Source organism: Heliangelus exortis, chromosome 15, assembly GCF_036169615.1.
Source record: "Heliangelus exortis chromosome 15, bHelExo1.hap1, whole genome shotgun sequence".
In the NCBI taxonomy this organism is placed as follows: Eukaryota; Metazoa; Chordata; class Aves; order Apodiformes; family Trochilidae; genus Heliangelus; species Heliangelus exortis.
The window spans coordinates 15838371-15856829 of NC_092436.1; the positions used below are offsets into that span (position 1 = coordinate 15838371).

Here is an 18459-nt window from a genome sequence, read left to right on the forward strand (position 1 = left end):
AACCATGATGTGATTCTATGACCTTCCAGCCATTTCATGAACCTGAGGGGTGCTGCTGCAAACAAGCAGCACCTCTCTTCTCACTGCTGCTCTGAACTTCAAGTGAGTCATGTCTAAGGTGCTCCTGAACCTCCAGCTGTCCCAGGAGTGTGGAGGTGACAAGAGGTGAGGATTGAATCAGCTCCTTCTCTCCTCCCTCTTAACACTATAATTCTGAGTCTCCCTTCAAAACATGAGAAGTTTCTAGGGATCCATCTTGCAGAGCCCTAAACAGATTTCTGTTTCAAAACCACCAATGACTTGGACTTACTTGACTGCAGATTCTCAGAGCCCCAGTAGCCTCAGGGGAAACATAGAATCCTAGAATTGGCTGGGTTGGAAGGGACCTCAGAGATCATCAAGTCCAACCCTTGCTCCACTCCCCCCGTGGTTCCCAGCCCATGGCACTGAGTGCCACATCCAGGCTCTTTTGAAATATCTCCAGGGATGGAGAATCCACCCCTTCCCTGGGCAGCCCATTCCAAGGTCTGATCACCCTCTCCATAAAGAAATTCTTTCTAATGCCCAACCTAAACCTCCCCTGGCACAACTTGAGACCTCTTGTGCCCTCTTGTCTTGCTGAGAGTTGCCTGGGAAAAGAGCCCAACCCCCCCTGGCTCCAACCTCCTTTCAGGGAGTTGCAGAGAGTGATGAGGTCTCCCCTGAGTCTCCTCTTCTCCAGCCTCAACACCCCCAGCTCCCTCAGCCCTTCCTCACAGGACTTGTGCTGGATCCCTTCCCAGCCTCCTTGCTCTTCTCTGGACCTGCTCCAGCACCTCAATCTCCTTCCTGAGCTGAGGGGCCCAGAACTGGACACAGGACTCAAGCTGTGGCCTCCCCAGGGCTGAGCACAGGGGCAGAATCCCTTCCCTGGACCTGCTGGCCACGCTGTTCCTGAGCCAGCCCAGGATGCCATTGGCCTTCTTGGCCACCTGGGCACACTGCTGGCTCCTGTTCAGCTTCCTGTCAACAAGGACCTTCCACAACAAGGACCAACCTCAATACATCAACATTAATTGAAGGAGGCAAACGTTTTAGCACGGAAAAGATTTTGTGTCATAAGTCCTTTCGTGTGATTACAAAATATCAAAACCACATCACGAGGATTTTGTGTCCTTAACATTCTGGAGTCCTTGTGGGGAAGGGTATGTGTGATTTTTTTTATTTTTCTTTTGGAGCTTTTCCATTGCTCTCTGGCACCAGTTCCCATGTTCAAAAGCTTCTCTGCCCCTCGGCACATCTTAACTCTCCTGTGCTGACTGACAAGTAACCAAGGTAAGAAACATCTTGTGCTGCATCCTGTGCAAGTTACAGAACTGACACCACGCAGGGGAAACCCAAGAGCTGTGCGTGAAGAGTTGCGAGCCGGAAAGTGATGCCAAGAGAGCCCTTTGTGTGGGGGGAGGACAGAGAAAATTCCCACGAGCCTTTTTGTCTTGGCTTTTGCACGGAGAGCGCAGATTGAAGCAGCAAACTCCCAAAAAAGAGCGCTGTACAAAGCCAGAGGAACAATTCCCACTTGCGACACTGGGTGGGGGTGTTGGCCGCGGAGCGGAAGGTTCCTCTCCCAGCACCGCGTTTGCAGTCACCGGGAGACAGGAAAAAAAAAAAGAAAACCAGGTTTGTGAGCTGGTGGGGAAGGAGGCAGGGGCACAGAAGGGGCTCGTCGGGAGGTTTGAGCCCCCCGCCCGCGGGATTGCTGAGCAAGAGCGCTCTGTCTCGGAGGCCGCTGAAGAATGGTGGGAGCCCCGCAGGACGGTGGATGGCTTTTCTGGAGGCTGCTGGCGTGTGGGAGACGGAGCGGAGGCAGGCAGAGGCAAGTGATCTTGTTTCTTGTGTGCGTTTGCGTGTGGCGGAGCGGGGCCGAAAGCCTGCGGTATTCTGTGGCGGAGGAAATGGAGAGGGACTCGTTTGTGGGCAACATTGCAGAGGAGCTGGGGGTGGCTCCGAGCCAGCTGTCGGCTCGCAAGGCCCGCGTTGTGTCCGAGGGGAACGAGCAGCTTTTCCGGCTCGAGCCGAGCACCGGCGTCCTGACAGTAAAGGAGTCTCTGGACCGGGAGGAGATCTGCCCGCAGAGCGCTACCTGCACGCTGCATTTTAAGATCTTCCTTGAGAATCCGTTGCAGCTGATGCGAGGGGAGGTGGAGGTTCGTGACGTGAATGATAATTCCCCCGTGTTCCCGGTGAAGGAGATGGTTTTAGAGATTCCCGAAACGACACCACCTGAGTCTCGTTTCCCTCTGGAGAGCGCCCATGACCGTGACGTGGGCATTAATGGTTTGCAGAACTACAGCCTGGAGGCCAATCCATATTTCTCCCTCGCTCTTGGAACAAACAAGTCTGGAAAAAAATACGAAGAGCTCGTGCTGGAGCGTCAGCTGGACCGGGAAGAGCAGCGGGAGCTGAATTTACTGCTGACGGCCACCGACGGGGGCTCTCCACCCAGGTCGGGAACGGCTCGGATCCGCATCGTGGTGCTGGATGCCAATGACAACATTCCGAGTTTCAGCCGGGATCTGTACGAGGTGCGAGTGGCCGAGAACAGTCCCCCGGGACAGCTGGTGGTGACAGTGGTGGCCACGGATCCCGACGAAGGATCCAATGCGAAGCTGCGTTATGCCTTCACCAAGACACCGGAAGAAACTCGGCAGCTATTCCAGCTGAACCCCGAAACCGGGGAGATCCGTGTGGCGGGTAACCTGGACTTTGAGGAAGCCAAAAGCCACGAAATGGTGGTGCGAGCCACCGACGGCGGGGGTCTGTCTGCTCATTGCAAAGTGCAGGTGGAGGTGCTGGACGTGAATGACAACGCCCCGGAGATAGCGCTGACGTCCGTCAGCGCCTCGATCCCCGAGGACGCGCCGCCCCGCAGCGTGGTGGCCCTGTTGAGCGTGCGGGACCGCGACTCCGGCGAGAACGGGAGGACGGAGTGCTGGATCGACGGGGACTCGCCCTTCAGCCTGACGGCCACGTTTGCCAACGAGTACGAGGTGCGAACAACGGGGGCGCTGGACAGGGAGAGGAGGGCGGAGTATAACATCAGCGTGAGGGCCCGGGACTGGGGCAGGAGGCGGCTGAGCTCGCGGGAAGTGATCTGGGTGCAGATCTCGGACGTGAACGACAACGCGCCCGAGTTCAGCCGGGAGGTTTACACGCTGTGGGTGGTGGAGAACAACAGCCCGATGGTGCGCGTGGGGAGCGTGTCGGCGAGGGACGCGGACGCGGGGAGCAACGCGCGCGTGACGTACGCGGTGTTGCGCGAGGAGGGCGAGGAGCGTCCGCGCGTGTCGGTGAACTCGGCGAGCGGGGAGGTTTACGTGGTGCGGGCGCTGGACTACGAGGAGGTGCGCGCCTTGGAGGTGTCGGTGGTGGCTGCCGACGGGGGCTCTCCGTCGCTGAGCGCGCGGGCGGTGGTGCGCGTGGTGGTGCGGGACGAGAACGACAACGCGCCGGTGGTGCTGCACCCGTCGTCGGAGAGCAGGCTGCGGTGGGGCGAGGTGGTGCCGCGCGGGTCTCCGTCGGGCTACCTGGTGGCCAAGGTGGTGGCGGTGGACGCGGACGCGGGTCAGAACGCGTGGCTGTCGTACGAGGTGTGGAAGGCGACGGAGCCGGGTCTGTTCCGCGTGGGGCTGCACAGCGGCGAGGTGCGGACGGCGCGGGCCGTGTCGGAGAGGGACGCGTCCCGGCAGAGGCTGGTGGTGCTGGTGCGAGACCGCGGGCAGCCGCCGCGCTCGGCCACCGCCACGCTGGGCATCGCCCTGGTGGACGGCTTCTCCGACGCGCATTGGCGGGGCGGCGAGGACGAGGCGGCGGCGGCGGAGTCGGAGGCGGCGGGGTCGGGGTCGGAGTCGGAGGGGCCGCTGACCCTCTACCTGATCGCCTCGCTGGCCTGCGTGTCGGCGCTGTTGGTGGCCACCGCCGTGGCGGCGGTGGTGGCGAAGGTGCGTGGGGCGCGGGCCGAGAGCTTGCCCACGTTCCCCGCGGCTGTGCCGGAGAGCACGGCGGGCTCCCTGCCCCGCAGCTACGTCTACGACATCTGCTTCGCCGGCGGCACCGTCAACAGCGAGTTCCGCTTCCTCAGGCCGCTCTTGCCCTGCTTCCCCGCCGGGCTGCCCCCGGGCCCGGGCGAGCAGCGCAGCTCCGTGTGCTCGCAGGAGGCGACCAACCTCGGCGAAGAAGGCGACTGGGCTGCCCAGGTGAGGCAACCTGTCTGTGACGAGCTGATGGCTCTGGGGTGGGGAAGCTTGTAATGAGCGTTGTGGTAATGGGGGTGGGGTCATCAGGAAGAATGATCCGAGGCCTCGAGCATCTCTGGGCAGGGAAACACAGAGGGAACTCATGAGGAGGAAGGTGATGGTGAGGTATTAATTAACGATGATCTGATGGTCTGGAGCATGAGTAGTAGGGGTTTGTTGAAGCGTTGAGAAGAAAATGCTCTAGGGAGACCTTATGGAACCTACCAGTACCTGATTGCATCCTACAATAATCTAGGGAGAGTCTTTTTATAAGGGCTCCTGCCCGTGGGGAAGTGTTTGCCTCCCTGATGCCTGGTTTAAAAACTCTACTTGGAAATTCCATCTCCCTTGTCTGCTGCCAGGATCTTATAGCTACCCACTATTGGATATGGAGTTTGGCAGTGAGGAGACTGACTGGTGCCATTGGTGGAATTTCATTTCTGTTTATTGGTGTTGTTTTTTCTTTTCTGTTATTTTTTTTTATATAATTATAACATATACAGTGCACCAGGTCTGATGGAATGAGTTCCAGCCATCTCAGAAGAGTGAAAATAGTTTTCACTCCTGAGGTGGTGCAGCTCATCAAGTGGGATTCATATTAGTTATGAAGGAGATAAAAGAGGCTCTCTAGAGATGAGCCTTGGGGTGGTTTGGCAATATTGCAGATGAAACATTTAGCCCGGACTCAAGTGCATCTGCACCGATGTATTCAGCATGGACAAGAAAGAGGAGCTGAAAGCTCTTGTGCAGCAGGATATCTGTGACTTAGTGACCATCACAGAAATGTGTTGGAATGACTCTGACAACCAAAATGCTGCCATGGATGGTTCTAAGCTCTTGAGAAAAGTCAGGCAAGAAAAGATGGTGGGGTGTCTGTGTGTGTTAGGGAGTGTTGATTGTATGGAGCTGAGTGAATGTGGTGTTAATATCAAGTGCTTATGGGTGAGGATGAGGGTGAAGGCCAACGAGGCTGATATCCTCTTGGCAGTCTATATAGATCACCCCTGCCCAGGATGAAGAGGCAGATGAAGCATTCTGCAAGTGTCTGGCAGAAGTCTCTCAATTTCTTATCCTTGTTTTCATGGGGGACTTCCAGTTACTGAACTTCTGCTGGAAGCAAAACAGTAGAGAGGAAGCAGTGTAGGATGTTCCTGGCAGGTGTGGCTGGAAGGAAGAGGCTCAGTGTTGGGGCCAGGCTTGTTTAACATCTTGATCAATGATCTGGATGAGGGGATTGGGTGCACTGTCAGGAAGCTGGCAGATGATCCTGAGTTTGGAGGGGGTTTTGATTTGCTCAGAGGTAGGAGGGCTCTGCAGAGGGATGTGGACTTGCTGGGTCAATGGGCCGAGGTCAGTTGTATGAGGTTTAAGAAGGCCAAGTGTCAGGTCCTGCACTTCAGTCCCAGCAACCCCAAGTCAGTCTGCAGGCCTGGGCAGGAGTGGCTGGAAAGATGCCCAGCAGAAAAGGCCCTGGGGGTGTTGGGTGACAACAGACAGAATGTACCCAGGTGTCCAAAAAGGCCAAGAGAATGCTGGTTTCTATCAGAAATACTTAGGCCTGCAGGAGAAGGGAAAGGATCATGGCCCTGTACTTGGCTCTGGTGAGGTCTCTCTTCAAATCCTGTGTTATTTAGGCCTCTCACTCCAAGAAGAACACTGAGGTTTTGGGTTGTGTCCAGAGAAGGGCAAGGGAGCTGGGGAAGGCTCTGGTGCACAAGTCTTGCGAGTGGCTGAGGGAACCTGGACTGTTTGGTCTGGAAGAGCCTGAGGGAGTTTCTCACTCCCTACAGGTCCCTAAAAGGAGGTGTTGACCTCTTTTCCCATGTAACCAGCAATAGGATGGCCTCAAGTGGCACCAGGGGAAGTTTAGATGGGAAATTAGGAAAGAATGTCTTTACTAAAGGGGTGTTCAATCATAAGAACAGGCTGTCCATGGTGAGGGTGGTGTCACGATGCCCAGAGGTGTTCAAAAAATGTGTAGAAGTTGCAGTTCAGGACATGGTTTAAAGGTCATGGTGGTGTTGTGGTGACAGTTGGACCTGATGATCTTAGAGCTCTGTTTGTCCTGAATGATTCTGTGATTCTCTCATCCTTAAGGTCCCTTCCAACCCAAACCATGATGTGATTCTATGACCTTCCAGCCATTTCATGAACCTGAGGGGTGCTGCTGCAAACAAGCAGCACCTCTCTTCTCACTGCTGCTCTGAACTTCAAGTGAGTCATGTCTAAGGTGCTCCTGAACCTCCAGCTGTCCCAGGAGTGTGGAGGTGACAAGAGGTGATGCTTGAATCAGCTCCTTCTCTCCTCCCTCTCCACCCAATTATTCTCAGTCTCCCCTCTAAACATGAGAATTTTCTAGGGATCCTTCTGGCACTTCAGACCATCTTGGAGAGCCCTAAACAGTTTTCTGTTTCATAACCACCAATGACTTGGACTTACTTGACTGCAGATTCTCAGAGCCCCAGTAGCCTCAGGGGAGACAAGGACCAACCTCAAGACCTCACCATGAAACTGCATTTACCATTTGTGAGAAAGTGCTTTTATTTTGGGATCTCACCTTATGAAATTGTCCTCTTAGACTTCTAACAGACCTGCTCTGGTGCCTTGTTGGTGTTCGTAGTGGAGAAATATTTCTAGATTAAAATGTCCCCATCCAGGTCAGAGAGACACTGCAGGGTCCAACCTCCTCTTGGGCTCTGGGTGCAGAAGGATGGTGTCACACAGACAGTGGTGTAAGACATGTCCTCTGCAGTTCTCTCTGGTGCCTGCTTACCTCCCAATGACAGCCTCCACTCTCTGCTCTTTGCAGGCCAGAGCTCCCCTCCCTGAAGACACAGGGCCCAGAGCTGCAGGAGCAGCTTGTGCAGGAAACCAGGGGATGGAGCTAAATGTCAGTTCTGATCAGAACCCTTGGCTGACCCCTCAGGGAGTGAGGAGAAAGACAAGTGTGTCTGTCCTCCCTGGCTGATGTCCTCATGGGGAAAAGAGAACAGAGAGCAAACACCCACCTAAAAAGTAGTAGCAAGGGGCACAAGGCTTCTCTGTGAGGGAGGAAACCCACTGCCCTCCTGGGCAGTGCTTGATTGCTGTAGGTAATTTGCAGGTGAGATATAGATGGAAGAGGAGGACTGTGTTGCTGGCTGATGACACTGAGACTTGCTGTATGATTGTGAGAGTGCTGCTGGTTCCTAATATCAAGGGAAAGGCTGAAAAGTAGAAGCAAGTCTGGCAGATAAGTTTTTCTTGGATCTCATTTTCTGCATTTGTTTTTGTTTTATTTTTCTGATGGAGAGGGCTCTGTAATATTATCTCAGTTTTCTGCAGAGTGCTTCAGTTGTTCAGGTTTGACTTGTGAGTGCAGTAAGTATTTCCATGCCTGTGTGGTGACATCAGAGAGGGGAAAGGACTGCAGAAATATTGGATAGTTTGGGTTAGAAAGGACCTTAAGGATCATCTTGTTGCAAAGCTCTTCCATGGGCAGGGACTCTAAACCCCCAAACATGGAACCAGGTTGAAGCAGGTGGATGTTCCCACAGGGGCTGGGGATATCTCCCAGAAATGTGTTACAGAGTGGCAAAAGTGATGGTGAGTTCAAGGGTCACCAGGCAGCAGGGGAGGATCCCCCAGTCAATTAAAGGAGGTAAACGCTTTATGCACAGACAAGATTTTGTGTCCTAAGTCCTTTGGTGTGATTACACAATGTCACACACACATCATTAGGATTCTGTGTCCTTAACATCCTGGAGCCATGGAGATCAAGGGTATGTGGGACTATTTTTCTTCCAAAGCCTTTCCGGATCTGCTCTCTGGCACCAGTTCCCATGTTCAAAAGCTTCTCTGCCCCTCGGCACATCTTAACTCTCCTGTGCTGACTGACAAGTAACCAAGGTAAGAAACATCTTGTGCTGCACCCTTTGCAAGTTACAGAACCGACACCACGCAGGGGAAACCCAAGAGCTGTGCGTGAAGAGTTGCGAGCTGGGAAGTGATGCCAAGAGAGCCCTTTGTGTGGGGGGAGGACAGAGAAAATTCCCACGAGCCTTTTTGTCTTGGCTTTTGCACGGAGAGCGCAGATTGAAGCAGCAAACTCCCAAAAAACAGCGCTGTACAAAGCCAGAGGAACAATTCCTACTTGCGACACTGGGTGGGGGTGTTGGCCACGGAGCGGAAGGTTCCTCTCCCAGCACCGCGTTTGCAGTCACCGGGAGACAGGAAAAAAAAAAAGAAAACCAGGTTTGTGAGCTGGTGGGGAAGGAGGCAGGGGCACAGAAGGGGCTCGTCGGGAGGTTTGAGCCCCCCGCCCGCGGGATTGCTGAGCAAGAGCGCTCTGTCTCGGAGGCCGCTGAAGAATGGTGGGAGCCCCGCAGGACGGTGGATGGCTTTTCTGGAGGCTGCTGGCGTGTGGGAGACGGAGCGGAGGCAGGCAGAGGCAAGTGATCTTGTTTCTTGTGTGCGTTTGCGTGTGGCGGAGCGGGGCCGAAAGCCTGCGGTATTCTGTGGCGGAGGAAATGGAGAGGGACTCGTTTGTGGGCAACATTGCAGAGGAGCTGGGGGTGGCTCCGAGCCAGCTGTCGGCTCGCAAGGCCCGCGTTGTGTCCGAGGGGAACGAGCAGCTTTTCCGGCTCGAGCCGAGCACCGGCGTCCTGACAGTAAAGGAGTCTCTGGACCGGGAGGAGATCTGCCCGCAGAGCGCTACCTGCACGCTGCATTTTAAGATCTTCCTTGAGAATCCGTTGCAGCTGATGCGAGGGGAGGTGGAGGTTCGTGACGTGAATGACAATTCCCCCGTGTTCCCGGTGAAGGAGATGGTTTTAAAGGTTCCCGAAACGGAATCTCTGGGATCCCGTTTCCCTCTGGAGAGCGCCCATGACCGTGATGTGGGCATTAATGGTTTGCAGAACTACAGCCTTGAAGCCAATCCGCATTTCTCCCTTGCTCTCGGAACCAAAAAAGATGGAGTAAAGTACGCGGAGCTCGTTCTCGAGCGTCAGATGGACCGGGAAGAGCAGCGAGAGCTGAATTTACTGCTGACGGCCACCGACGGGGGCTCTCCACCGAGGTCCGGGACTGCTCGGATCCGCGTCGTGGTGCTGGATGCCAATGACAATAACCCGGTCTTCAGCCGCGATCTCTATGAGGTGCGGGTGGCCGAGAACAGTCCCGAGGGACAGCTGGTGGTCAAAGTGGTGGCCGCAGATCCCGACGAAGGGTCCTACGGGAAGGTGCTATACGCCTTCACCCAGACACCCGAAAAAACTCGGCAGCTCTTCAGTCTGAACCCCGAAACCGGGGAGATCCGTGTGGCGGGCAACCTGGACTTCGAGGAAGCGAAAAGCCACGAAATGGTGGTGACAGCCACCGACGGCGGGGGTCTGTCTGCTCATTGCAAAGTGCAGGTGGAGGTGCTGGACGTGAATGACAACGCCCCGGAGATAGCGCTGACGTCCGTCAGCGCCTCGATCCCCGAGGACGCGCCGCCCCGCAGCGTGGTGGCCCTGTTGAGCGTGCGGGACCGCGACTCCGGCGAGAACGGGAGGACGGAGTGCTGGATCGACGGGGACTCGCCCTTCAGCCTGACGGCCACGTTTGCCAACGAGTACGAGGTGCGAACAACGGGGGCGCTGGACAGGGAGAGGAGGGCGGAGTATAACATCAGCGTGAGGGCCCGGGACTGGGGCAGGAGGCGGCTGAGCTCGCGGGAAGTGATCTGGGTGCAGATCTCGGACGTGAACGACAACGCGCCCGAGTTCAGCCGGGAGGTTTACACGCTGTGGGTGGTGGAGAACAACAGCCCGATGGTGCGCGTGGGGAGCGTGTCGGCGAGGGACGCGGACGCGGGGAGCAACGCGCGCGTGACGTACGCGGTGTTGCGCGAGGAGGGCGAGGAGCGTCCGCGCGTGTCGGTGAACTCGGCGAGCGGGGAGGTTTACGTGGTGCGGGCGCTGGACTACGAGGAGGTGCGCGCCTTGGAGGTGTCGGTGGTGGCTGCCGACGGGGGCTCTCCGTCGCTGAGCGCGCGGGCGGTGGTGCGCGTGGTGGTGCGGGACGAGAACGACAACGCGCCGGTGGTGCTGCACCCGTCGCCGGAGAGCAGGCTGCGGTGGGGCGAGGTGGTGCCGCGCGGGTCTCCGTCGGGCTACCTGGTGGCCAAGGTGGTGGCGGTGGACGCGGACGCGGGTCAGAACGCGTGGCTGTCGTACGAGGTGTGGAAGGCGACGGAGCCGGGTCTGTTCCGCGTGGGGCTGCACAGCGGCGAGGTGCGGACGGCGCGGGCCGTGTCGGAGAGGGACGCGTCCCGGCAGAGGCTGGTGGTGCTGGTGCGAGACCGCGGGCAGCCGCCGCGCTCGGCCACCGCCACGCTGGGCATCGCCCTGGTGGACGGCTTCTCCGACGCGCATTGGCGGGGCGGCGAGGACGAGGCGGCGGCGGCGGCGGCGGCGGAGGCGGCGGGGTCGGAGTCGGGGTCGGAGGGGCCGCTGACCCTCTACCTGATCGCCTCGCTGGCCTGCGTGTCGGCGCTGTTGGTGGCCACCGCCGTGGCGGCGGTGGTGGCGAAGGTGCGTGGGGCGCGGGCCGAGAGCTTGCCCACGTTCCCCGCGGCTGTGCCGGAGAGCACGGCGGGCTCCCTGCCCCGCAGCTACGTCTACGACATCTGCTTCGCCGGCGGCACCGTCAACAGCGAGTTCCGCTTCCTCAGGCCGCTCTTGCCCTGCTTCCCCGCCGGGCTGCCCCCGGGCCCGGGCGAGCAGCGCAGCTCCGTGTGCTCTCAGGAGGCGACCAACCTCGGCGAAGAAGGCGACTGGGCTGCCCAGGTGAGGGGGATCGCCGAGATGGGGCTGTGGCAACCGTGCGGGGAAACGAGGAGGGAATAGCATGGGGAGGGTGTTTTGGTGGATAGGCAATAATCAATGGTGATCTGAGGCTTGGAGCCTTTCTGCTGTGAAAACAAGGGGAGAGAGTTGTGTTTGTTCAAGTTTTGAGATTAGAATACTCTGGGAAGATCATATGGAAATTTTCAGTACCTGCATGAGGCCAAAAAGTAAACTAGGGAGGGTCTTTTTATAAGGGCTCATGCACTCGAGGAAGTCTTTAGTCTGTCTGCTGCCTTATTTAACAATTCTGCTTGGAAACTTCCTCGTCTTTTACAGGCCTCTGATATGGAGGAAGGCAGCGATGAGAATCGGAGGCTGGTGCCATTGCTAGAATTTACGTTTTGTTTTCGTGATTTTTTTTTTTTTTTTAATTAATTGTGCAGTTTACACTGTACCTGGTTTGCTGTGAAGAATTCCAACCATCTCAGAAGGGTGAAAATAGTTTTCACTCATGAGGTGGTGCCAGTCATCAAGTGGGATTTATATTAGTCATGAAAGAGATAAAAGAGGCTCTCTAGAGATGAGCCTTGGGGTGTTAGGGCAATATTAGAGATGAGACATTTAGCCTGGACTCAAGTGCATTTGTACCAATGTATTCAGCATGGATAACAAAGAGGAGGAGCTGAAAGCTCTTGTGCAGCAGGATATCTGTGACTTAGTGACCATCACAGAAACCTGATGGGATGAGTCTGATGACCAGAACGGTGCCATGGATGGTTCTAAGCTCTTCAGAAAAGTCAAGGAAGAAAACATGGTGGGGTGTCTGTGTGTGTTGGGGAGTGTTGATTGTATAGAGCTGAGTGAATGTGGTGTTAATATCAAGTGCTTATGGGTGAGGGTGAATGACAACAAGGCAGATACCCTGTTGGTGGTCAATATAGTCACCACTTTCTGCACAGTGTTTAGATCCTCCTTCTGGTACAGGCACAAAGTTATTACTTTAAAACAAATGAAGTCATGGACACGTTTCTAGGTCTTCACCTGGTGAATATTGTTCGACTTTATGAGTACTTTTGTTAAATTAAAATGTTGGAAAAGAGCTAAAAAAGGGAGTAGAGGTGTTAAGTGAGGTTAGAGTACGTCCCATTGAAAAAATGGTGTGGTTCAGTATGGTAAAAGCTGAATGAAATTTGCTTGAACTGAAGATAAGTTCTGCAGGCTGTATTTTGTTTGCTCCTGCTTTTCGTTTTCCAGGTTGCACTTTTTTCTGAGAAACTTGCTGATGGTTACTTGTAGTAATCCCATGGTTAACAGTGCTTCTGGTCGAACCAGAAACTTGCAGTTTACACTTGAGTCGTTCATTTAATGCCAATTGATTATATCATTAGATCCCCGGTATTTGTTATTGTCTTCATTCGCTCCTGCTCCTTCCCATTTGGATGTCCAGGGGTTTAATTGGTGACCTCTCCTTGCCTTTGATACTAAATCGTTTTCAGCCACCTGTCCTTACAGAGGTAGAGGAGTTCAGGTTGAATTTCTGAGTGCAGGGACCTCTCAAGCTTTTCCAAGAGTGGTGTGGTAACATCAGCGAGTAGAAAGGACTGTAGAATCATGGAATGATTTGTGTTTGAAGGAACCCTAAAGATCATCTGGTCCCAACCTCCTGCCACGGGCAGGGACTGTACCCCTCAAAAATATGAAAAGAGGTTGCAGCATGTGGATGTTTGTGTACATAAACATTTTGGCGAATGTATCAGAGAGTGACACACCTGATGGTGGGGTCAAGGAAACAGCATTAGGATGATGTGTCCTCATCATTATAGTGTAACATTGTGAGCTGGGGGCAGTGTTGTAGTTTCCTCCGTGGCCCTTCTCTCTCAGCTCTCTGGCACCAGGTCTCCCATTAAATAGCGGAGCTTCTCTGACTGACCCCACTTGTTAACTGGACTGTGCTGGTTAACGAGTGCCGAAGAGAAAGAAAATCCCAGGATGCATCCCCTGCAACCGGCAGAACTTTCAATGCCGACACCGCAAAAAAGGAAAATCCTGAGGAGAAATGGCTCTATATGTACCGCGGAGAAAAAAAAAACTTCCACGAGCCCTTTCTGGCTTCGCTTTGGGACGAAGACCACGGGTGCAAGGAGGAAAGTCCAAAGCAGAAGCATTTCCCTGAACAAGGCAGAGGAACAATTCCCACTTGCGACACTGGGTGGGGGTGTTGGCCACGGAGCGGAAGGTTCCTCTCCCAGCACCGCGTTTTTAGTCACCGGGAGACAGGAAAAAAAAAAGAAAACCAGGTTTGTGAGCTGGTGGGGAAGGAGGCAGGGGCACAGAAGGGGCTGGTCGGGAGGTTTGAGCCCCCCGCCCGCGGGATTGCTGAGCAAGAGCGCTCTGTCTCGGAGGCCGCTGAAGAATGGTGGGAGCCCCGCAGGACGGTGGATGGCTTTTCTGGAGGCTGCTGGCGTGTGGGAGACGGAGCGGAGGCAGGCAGAGGCAAGTGATCTTGTTTCTTGTGTGCGTTTGCGTGTGGCGGAGCGGGGCCGAAAGCCTGCGGTATTCTGTGGCGGAGGAAATGGAGAGGGACTCGTTTGTGGGCAACATTGCAGAGGAGCTGGGGGTGGCTCCGAGCCAGCTGTCGGCTCGCAAGGCCCGCGTTGTGTCCGAGGGGAACGAGCAGCTTTTCCGGCTCGAGCCGAGCACCGGCGTCCTGACAGTAAAGGAGTCTCTGGACCGGGAGGAGATCTGCCCGCAGAGCGCTACCTGCACGCTGCATTTTAAGATCTTCCTTGAGAATCCGTTGCAGCTGATGCGAGGGGAGGTGGAGGTTCGTGACGTGAACGACAATTCCCCCGTGTTCCCGGTGAAGGAGATGGTTTTAGAAATTCTTGAAACGGAATCTCCTGGGTCCCGTTTCCCTCTGGAGAGCGCCCATGACCGTGACGTGGGCATTAATGGTTTGCAGAACTACAGCCTGGAGGCCAATCCGCATTTCTCCCTCTCTATGGGAACAAACAAATCTGGAAAAAAATACGAAGAGCTCGTGCTCGAGCGTGAGCTGGACCGAGAACAGCAGCGAGAGCTGAATTTACTGCTGACGGCCACCGACGGGGGCTCTCCACCCAGGTCGGGCACAGCTCGGGTCCGCATCGTGGTGCTGGATGCCAATGACAACAACCCGAAATTCGATCGAGAAGTCTACGAGGTGCAAGTGGCTGAGAACAGTCCCCCGGGACAGCTGGTGGTGAAAGTGGTTGCTGCGGATCCCGACGAAGGATCCAATGCAAAGGTGCGTTATGCCTTCACCAAGACACCGGAAGAAACTCGGCAGCTATTCCAGCTGAACCCCGAAACCGGGGAGATTCGTGTGGTGGGTAACCTGGACTTCGAGGAAGCCAAAAGCCACGAACTGGTGGTGCGAGCCACCGACGGCGGGGGTCTGTCTGCACATTGCAAAGTGCAGGTGGAGGTGCTGGACGTGAATGACAACGCCCCGGAGATAGCGCTGACGTCCGTCAGCGCCTCGATCCCCGAGGACGCGCCGCCCCGCAGCGTGGTGGCCCTGTTGAGCGTGCGGGACCGCGACTCCGGCGAGAACGGGAGGACGGAGTGCTGGATCGACGGGGACTCGCCCTTCAGCCTGACGGCCACGTTTGCCAACGAGTACGAGGTGCGAACAACGGGGGCGCTGGACAGGGAGAGGAGGGCGGAGTATAACATCAGCGTGAGGGCCCGGGACTGGGGCAGGAGGCGGCTGAGCTCGCGGGAAGTGATCTGGGTGCAGATCTCGGACGTGAACGACAACGCGCCCGAGTTCAGCCGGGAGGTTTACACGCTGTGGGTGGTGGAGAACAACAGCCCGATGGTGCGCGTGGGGAGCGTGTCGGCGAGGGACGCGGACGCGGGGAGCAACGCGCGCGTGACGTACGCGGTGTTGCGCGAGGAGGGCGAGGAGCGTCCGCGCGTGTCGGTGAACTCGGCGAGCGGGGAGGTTTACGTGGTGCGGGCGCTGGACTACGAGGAGGTGCGCGCCTTGGAGGTGTCGGTGGTGGCTGCCGACGGGGGCTCTCCGTCGCTGAGCGCGCGGGCGGTGGTGCGCGTGGTGGTGCGGGACGAGAACGACAACGCGCCGGTGGTGCTGCACCCGTCGTCGGAGAGCAGGCTGCGGTGGGGCGAGGTGGTGCCGCGCGGGTCTCCGTCGGGCTACCTGGTGGCCAAGGTGGTGGCGGTGGACGCGGACGCGGGTCAGAACGCGTGGCTGTCGTACGAGGTGTGGAAGGCGACGGAGCCGGGTCTGTTCCGCGTGGGGCTGCACAGCGGCGAGGTGCGGACGGCGCGGGCCGTGTCGGAGAGGGACGCGTCCCGGCAGAGGCTGGTGGTGCTGGTGCGAGACCGCGGGCAGCCGCCGCGCTCGGCCACCGCCACGCTGGGCATCGCCCTGGTGGACGGCTTCTCCGACGCGCATTGGCGGGGCGGCGAGGACGAGGCGGCGGCGGCGGCGGCGGAGGCGGCGGGGTCGGGGTCGGAGTCGGAGGGGCCGCTGACCCTCTACCTGATCGCCTCGCTGGCCTGCGTGTCGGCGCTGTTGGTGGCCACCGCCGTGGCGGCGGTGGTGGCGAAGGTGCGTGGGGCGCGGGCCGAGAGCTTGCCCACGTTCCCCGCGGCTGTGCCGGAGAGCACGGCGGGCTCCCTGCCCCGCAGCTACGTCTACGACATCTGCTTCGCCGGCGGCACCATCAACAGCGAGTTCCGCTTCCTCAGGCCGCTCTTGCCCTGCTTCCCCGCCGGGCTGCCCCCGGGCCCGGGCGAGCAGCGCAGCTCCGTGTGCTCGCAGGAGGCGACCAACCTCGGCGAAGAAGGCGACTGGGCTGCCCAGGTGAGGGGGATCGTGCGGGGTGATGGTGCGGGGAGGAGATGTATCTTGGAGGGAGCAGGGTGGTGAGGGAGGTGGTGTTGAGGTAATGATCTATGATGATCGGAGTCCTGGAGAATCTCTGCTATGGATACAGGCTGAGATTGTTGTTGTTGTTCTATGTGGAAACGGGAAGGCTCCCTCAGTTTCCCACTTGCTCTCACATAAGATATACAGGGCTGTGGGATTTGAGGACCAGGATGTGCATGAAGTTTCATCCAGAGGGCTGCCAAAGACTAGTCAGTCAGCCCCGTGCATTATGATTGCTGCTGTTAAGAGGGAAAGGAGGGGAAGCTTTATTAGGCAATTGCCTTCTGAAGTACCAACCAGAGCCATTCCCGAGGAATTCTTCTTCCTCCCTGGTTAGGAGGAGGTTTACTTAGGAGAGACTTTACTAGGATACTACTGCTCTAGTACAGCTCTCTGGTTATGGAGAGGAGCATCTTGAGTGCACCCACAAGGTTTGTGCAGGACAGCCAGGGAATCAGGCCAAGCCAGCATAGGAATTCATTGAAGTCAGATCCTGCTTGGCTAACCTGATGTCCTTTTTCTCCTGATCATTCATGAGGTGAAAGATGATTAGGCTGTACAGGTGAGGGATCTCACCATGGTGAGGTGACTGGGGTGGGGTAGCATGGAGGGACCAGTGTGAAGGGTGGTGATGGTGAGATCATAACTGAAGATCATCCAAGGGCTGGAGGACCTTTGCTGTGAATACATATCAAAGAAGTCGGGGTTGTTCTGTTGTTCATTGTGGAGAAGCCTCTTTTCATATCTTATAGCACTTGCAAGTAGTTTTAGGGGTACAAGGATGCTGGGGAGGATCTGTTTACAGGGACTCCTATCCCACAGGGATGTCTGCTGCCTCCCTGGTGCCTAGGTTAGCAACATTACTAGGAAACTCCCTGCTCTGATATGGCAGTCTGATAAATATCCTCTGCTGGATATGGAGTGTGGCAGTGATGAGAATTGTGGTGCCATAGGTGGAATTTTGGTTGTTTTGGTCATGGTGAGGTTTATATGGCACTGGGCCTGCTGGTGACAGATGGAGTTCAGCTGTCTCAAAGACAAAAAGGAGTGTTGCTCATGAGGTGGTGGGGCTCACCAAGGGGGGTTTAAATCAGTTGTGAAGGGGGAGGGAGATAAAACCAGGCTCATTATAGATGAACCCATGGGTAGCATGTCAATATTGGGGTTAAATGGACAGCCCAGCTCAAGTGAATCTACACCAGTGCTCACAACGTGGGCAACAATCAGGAGGAGCTGGAATTCCCTGTTCAGCAGGGTACCTATGACTAAATCTTCCTCACAGAAACATGGTGGGGTGATTCTGGTGACTGGAATGCTGCAAGAGATGTCTATAGGCTCTTAAAAGGACAGGCGAGGAGGAGCTGTGGGGTGGCTCTCTATGTTTTGGAGTGTTTTGATTATATGGAGCTCAATGATTGAAATGGTAAAGTCAAGTTCTTATGGGTGGGGGGAAGGCCTACAAAGCAGAGGTCCTCTTGGGAGCCTTTTTAGACCACACTCTGGAATGAAGAAGCAGATGAAACATTCCACAAGTGGCTGGCAGAAGTCATATAATGCTAGCCATTGTTTTCATGGGGGACTTCAAGTTATTGAACTCCTGCAGGAAATAAAACAGAGCAGAGAGAAAACAGTTCAGGAGGTTCCTGGAATGTGTGGAAGATAACTTTCTGAAAGAGCAGGTAAGTGGATGAACCAGAACTGGTGTCTCTCTAGACTTGCTGTTTACAAACAGGGAGGGACTGGTGGGTGGTTTGGTGGTTGGAGGCTCTCTTGGCTTTAATGACCAGGAAATAATAGAATTCTCAGTTGTTATTGAAGCAAGGAGATAGATCAGCAAAACCACCACTATGGCCTCCTATAGGGCATCCTTTTGCCTATCCAGGCACTATTTAAGAGGCTCTCTTGGGAGACAGTTCTTAAGGGCAAAGGGGTCCAGAAAATACCAGGATTGTTCCTCAAGAAGGATGTCATGCAGATTACACCAAACTGGGTGGGAGTCTTGATCTGCTTGAGGGTAGACGGGCTCTGCAAAGGGTTATGGACAGGCTACCCACTATTGGATATGGAGTTTGGCAGTGATGAGACTGGCTGGTGCCATTGGTGGAATTTAATTTCTGTTTATTGGTGTTGTTTTTTCTTTTCTGTTATTTTTTTTTATATAATTATAGCGTATACAGTGCCTAGGTTTGCTGGAATGAGTTCCAGCCATCTCAGAAGGGTGAAAATAGTCTTCACTCCTGAGGTGGTGCAGCTCATCAAGTGGGATTCATATTAGTTATGAAGGAGATAAAAGAGGCTCTCTAGAGATGAGCCTTGGGGTGGTTTGGCAATATTGCAGATGAAACATTTAGCCTGGACTCAAGTGCATCTGCACCAATGTATTCAGCATGGACAAGAAAGAGGAGCTGAAAGCTCTTGTGCAGCAGGATATCTG

The 18459-nt window shown here is 55.6% G+C and overlaps 3 protein-coding genes across 3 annotated transcripts; all 3 read left to right on the forward strand.

Moving 5' to 3' along the window:
• The first annotated feature begins 1764 nt into the window (after positions 1-1764).
• On the forward strand, positions 1765-7287 carry LOC139802906 (protocadherin beta-16-like). Its single transcript, XM_071758534.1, has 2 exons — positions 1765-4235; positions 7084-7287. The coding sequence occupies exons 1-2, from the start codon at positions 1776-1778 to the stop codon at positions 7240-7242; spliced, it is 2619 nt and encodes an 872-aa protein (XP_071614635.1). The 5' UTR covers positions 1765-1775; the 3' UTR covers positions 7243-7287.
• Positions 7288-8207: 920 nt separating this feature from the next.
• On the forward strand, positions 8208-11146 carry LOC139803248 (protocadherin beta-15-like). Its single transcript, XM_071759187.1, has one exon. The coding sequence runs from the start codon at positions 8624-8626 to the stop codon at positions 11144-11146; it is 2523 nt and encodes an 840-aa protein (XP_071615288.1). The 5' UTR covers positions 8208-8623.
• Positions 11147-12259: 1113 nt separating this feature from the next.
• LOC139803249 (protocadherin beta-15-like) lies at positions 12260-16025 on the forward strand. Its single transcript, XM_071759188.1, has one exon. The coding sequence runs from the start codon at positions 13500-13502 to the stop codon at positions 16023-16025; it is 2526 nt and encodes an 841-aa protein (XP_071615289.1). The 5' UTR covers positions 12260-13499.
• The last annotated feature ends 2434 nt before the right edge of the window (positions 16026-18459 follow it).

Bases quoted from the DNA above. Each gene is read 5' to 3' on its own strand.
- LOC139802906 (XM_071758534.1), top strand. From the start codon at position 1,776: ATGGTGGGAGCCCCGCAGGACGGTGGATGGCTTTTCTGGAGGCTGCTG. The intron at 4,236-7,083 runs GTGAGGCAACCT...TGCTCTTTGCAG, and splicing joins AAGGCGACTGGGCTGCCCAG to GCCAGAGCTCCCCTCCCTGA.
- LOC139803248 (XM_071759187.1), top strand. From the start codon at position 8,624: ATGGTGGGAGCCCCGCAGGACGGTGGATGGCTTTTCTGGAGGCTGCTG.
- LOC139803249 (XM_071759188.1), top strand. From the start codon at position 13,500: ATGGTGGGAGCCCCGCAGGACGGTGGATGGCTTTTCTGGAGGCTGCTG.